The sequence below is a fragment of the Helianthus annuus genome, chromosome 6 (assembly GCF_002127325.2).
Source record: "Helianthus annuus cultivar XRQ/B chromosome 6, HanXRQr2.0-SUNRISE, whole genome shotgun sequence".
NCBI lineage: Eukaryota > Viridiplantae > Streptophyta > Magnoliopsida > Asterales > Asteraceae > Helianthus > Helianthus annuus.
In genome coordinates, this window is record NC_035438.2 from 86,926,305 (window position 1) to 86,931,050 (window position 4,746).

General features: G+C 36.6%; 1 protein-coding gene across 1 annotated transcript; it reads left to right on the top strand.

Annotated features, from left to right (window-relative positions):
* Positions 1-823: 823 nt before the first annotated feature.
* Positions 824-4,498, top strand: LOC110864156. Its single transcript, XM_022113221.2, has 3 exons — positions 824-1,163; positions 3,084-3,509; positions 4,335-4,498. The coding sequence occupies exons 1-3, from the start codon at positions 824-826 to the stop codon at positions 4,496-4,498; spliced, it is 930 nt and encodes a 309-aa protein (XP_021968913.1).
* The last annotated feature ends 248 nt before the right edge of the window (positions 4,499-4,746 follow it).

Consider the following 4,746-nt stretch of genomic DNA (forward strand, 5'->3'; position numbering starts at 1 on the left):
TAAACAGTTGTTTTACCTTAAACAGATGTTTTGCCATAAACAGATGTTTCACCTTAAACAGATGTTTTGCCTTAAACAGATGTTTGCCCTTCTATATCAGATATTTGGACTTAAACAGATGTTTTACCTTAAACAGATGTTTGGCCATAAACAGATGTGTGGCCTTAAACCAAACATCTGTTTAAGGTCATCATCTGTTTGACTATTGGTCAACATCTGATTGACTTTTGGTCAACATCTGTTTGAATTTTGGTCAACATCTCATTTAGTATTCAACAGAACTTTGAATAACTCAACATCTGTTTAATTTGTTGTTTCGTTTTCTTGAATTCTATGTAATTTTGTAAAGTAGTACAAAAATAAACATTTTTACAAAATCACAAATCACCCTATCATTTAAGTAATTTTGTAAAGTAGTTTGTTATCAACATAATGGAATTGTTGTTGAATAAACCTATTGATCATTAGTGTATATCAATTTTATAAGTCTGCACTAATTATTTTTTTACTCTCTGTCAATATGGGATATGCATGGTTTTCTAAGAAACGACCCGTGTTTGTAAACGGGTCTTACCGCTAGTTGTTTATTATAAACAGAAATTAAAAAATAAAATAAAGTTTTTTTTTTTTATCTAAACGGCAAAACTTCTATATATTAAAAAATAAAAATTAAAGTGACACCAAAGTTTACACGTGTAAAAAAAATTTCTAAGATTCTCCACCCAAACTTCCAATTCAAACCAATACTCTCTATTTAAACGCTTGCTGTCGTAATCGCCGACCCCCTCCCACAATCTTGGAGCGCAGAACGGCGTCATAAACAATGCCGACGTTGACAACAATTGCTTTACAAAATCTAGTCGAACACCGGACATCCAGCCGCAATTCGTCGACTTTAAACAACCCACTAACAACCCACATCCAGACATCGAATGCTAATCGGAGACTCGATGTGTTTGAGGTTCAATCGGGTGGAAATGGAGAAGAAAAAATGTTGGATAGTTGTTTGTTTGATTCAGATGATGATGGGTTTGCAGATGCTCGGTGTGATTCGGTGAGTATTGCTAGCTCGATTGATGTAGATGATGATTTTGGGAGGCTAGGGTTTGAGGATATGAGTGTGGTGTCGAATCAAATTGGGGATTATTATGATGCTGTTGAAGGTAAACAAAATGTTGTTTTTTTTCTTTTATGATTCTGAAATGTTACACACCCATGTAATGTTATACTACCCAAACCTCATATAATGTTATACGATCCGTATAATGTTATGCGACCTAATATTTTCTCTATGTGTACGAGCCGTATAACATTATACGAGCCATATAACATTATATGGCCAAATATTTGTCATGTTAAATTATTCTATACGGGCTGTATAACGTTATACGACCCGTATACAGGGTGTGAAATTAAGATTTTAGGGTGTGAAATTATTAGGACCCTTTATAGGCTATGTGGTGCGGTGATGACCCAAATGACCACCACCATCCTCCACGACAGCACCATGTCACCTAGGGGTGTGCACGGTTCGGTTCTGTTATTAGCATTATCTGTAACCGTAACCGAAGTCATCGGTTAATCGGTTCGGTTAATTCGTCGGTTTTCGGTTCGGTTAATTTTCGGTTAATAACCAATTCAAACAAGGGCTATTTTTTTTGCTTAAAAATTAATGTAATTGAGGTATAAATACATGAAATGGATGTATAAATAAATGAAATGGAGGTATAAATGCATCAATAGATGTTTAAATACATAAAATGGAGGTATAAATAAATGAAATGAAGGTATAAATAAATGAAATGAAGGCATAAATAAATAAATGAAATAGAGGTATTATTACATGAAATGAAAGTATAAAACATGAAATAGAAGTATAAAAGCTAGAAATATATAAAAAATAAATGATTCGGCTCGGTTCGGTTAATTTCGGTTAACCGATGGTAAAAAAAATATCCGTTAACCGACTTTCGGTTAATTCGGTTTCGGTTAATTTCGGTTAGGTTATGTCGGTTTTCGGTTCGATTTCGGTTAACGATTCGGTTATTGCACACCCCTAAAATGTCACCTCATCCTCATCCACCACCCTATATGGTGCGGACCATGACCCCCACCAATCAAAATCCCCTAACTAATAGAAAGAGGGTCATGGTTGCCATGGATTAAACCATGCGAACCACCATGGTTTGCACAGGGGGCAGTGTAGTGGTGGTTCCATCGTCATACGTGGCAATCTATGACCCAAACCACCATCCCTATACCCCATAGCCTAATTATTTAGACATTTAGCAAATATTTTTATATTAATTATTTAGACATTTAGTGATGTGTTCGGGTTTACGTGTTTGTCATGATTCTGGAGTTTGTGTTGTGTTTGGGTTTGTGTCGTGTTCGACCCACTAACCCACGAACAGACACTATTTAACACCCTTACAATCTGTCTTAAGAGAAGAAAGTTGATAAATAGCTTCTGTTTGAGATTTGGATGTTTATTTTTGAATCTGAAAGCTCAAAATGCAGTTGGTTAAAAATAGGGATGAGCGTGGTACCGGTACAGAAAATACCGATACTGAAATTCGCCAAAACTGGGTACCGGTACCGGTACCAAAATATTTGGTATGGTACGGTACGGTACGGTACGGTATCGGTATAGCTAATTATGGGTCTCTACTCTTTCATCACGCTTATATGCATTGTATCTAGAATCTTGAGATCCATTTTCTAGTTTCACAGTTTATTCATATTAATATGCATTTCTAAAGATCCTGAAAACTTTTGTCACATAAAAGGGGTGACAACCGAACGGGTCAATGGGTTGAAAGTCACCAAAAATCTATCTTTGATGCTTACAATCTCCGAAATCATTTTTACCCAAAGATTTAGAATTTTAGATAATTTGTAACTAATATTGTCTTTTTTATCATAACCAATGCCATACTTATTTACACGAAAAGGGACAAAAATGTGTTTGTCGATCAACCCGACCCGTTTTGGGTTTTGACCCGTTCCAACCCACCCATATTGCCACCTTTAGGTGTGAGTATTTTTTTTTCAACTATTCTAATTTGCGAACTTCTGCACAGATTTCTCGTCAGATGGATCTATGTCAAGTATAGCTTCTTGTAGGGGCAACTTAGAATTAGAATTGCGTAGCACAAGGCTAAATCTCCTTGTTGAGATCGAGAAACGGAAGGCTGCTGAAGATGATGTTGCTGCTATGTTTACTCACTGGCACAGAGTCAGCAACTTCCTACTAGCACCCTCATCAAGTGATTGCAGTTCTACAATACAGTTTGACATCAATGCAGTGAAGCAGTTATCTGAGGAAGTTATTGTTGCTAGATTTGTCGCGGATTCCTTGGGGAAGGCTGAAGCAAAGGCAGAAGCTGAGCTGGCTGCACAGGTCATCATAGCATCTAAAGATAAAGAGATTTGCAGGCTACGAGACAGGATGCAGTACTATGAAGCTATGATCCATGAAATGTCCCAAAACAACCTTGAATCTATGGGTATATGCTTATTCTTTTCGTCTCTTTTTCTCATGAGTGTAAGTGGCCTAATCGTGTTTTTAAAAAGCACGCACGAGGAGATTCCAAAAACACCTTAGGGTCTCAAGGATGTTGATATGCAAAAAATGACCAAAAGGATGAATAGAGCATAGTTGTTAAAAGCCATCGCCCCTTGCGCCTAGGCCCATTTTTCAGGCGAGGCGAGGTAGTTGCGCTTTAAGTTGAGGAAATTGCGCTTTAATTCTCCAGGTGATGGTTCAGGCACACATTCCGGCGAGATTCCTAGATTCCGGAGAGTTTCCGGCCAAACTCTCTACATTCCGACAAGATTCTCGCCAGATTTCTACTATTATCTAGGGAAAACTATTTTTCTACACTAATACACTAATATTTTATGACTTTTGGTACTAAATAGATGATATAAATTGTTATATAATAGATTTTGTTTATTTTATTTGATGAATAGTATTCTTTTTCATATACATAATATATTTTTTTTTTAATTTTTTTATTTTTTTTCATTATGCGCTTTATTTTTCTCAGACCCTTGCTTTTTTTGCGCTTTACGCCTAGGCCTAAGGCGAGGCCTATGCGCCTTGAGTGCGCCTAGCGCCTTTAATAACTATGGAATAGAGTATGAATGGTTCACTTCTTAAAAAGGCTAATATATAGAAGAGATGTAGCTAACGCCTGGCATACGTGAAGCTCTCGTCTTTTACCCTTTTTTAAAACCAAAACTATCTTGGAATTTTTAAATCATTTTTTAGAGCAAGAGTAATATTAGGATTATTTTACGACATGGTTGTTTGGTGTGAACTTGTGCAGAGGTGGCACGGAGGCATAGGGAAAGGAAAAGGGGGCATAGGAAGTGGTTATGGGGTTGCATTGGAATGTCCATTGCGATCGGAGCTTCTATCATAGCGTATTCATACACTCCAAACAGTTACGCGTTGGAAAGTGTTGGTGATACACAGCCAGAGGCTGCATGATTAGGGGTAATCTTACTTATTTACATAAATATTACATCATTGATATTAGATTGGTTATATGACCAAAAGGTTTATTATTGGAGGTAATGAACCAACAATTTTGCTACTGGTTATACTAGTTGATTTGGCTTAGTCTGGTTCTTGAAGAGATTACAGATGATGAATTTAGGTTGTAGATTTAATGGTTTTAATGAAATCCTTGACATGCATTACTTAATAGTCACATTGTGTGGGTCATGTGTACTCTC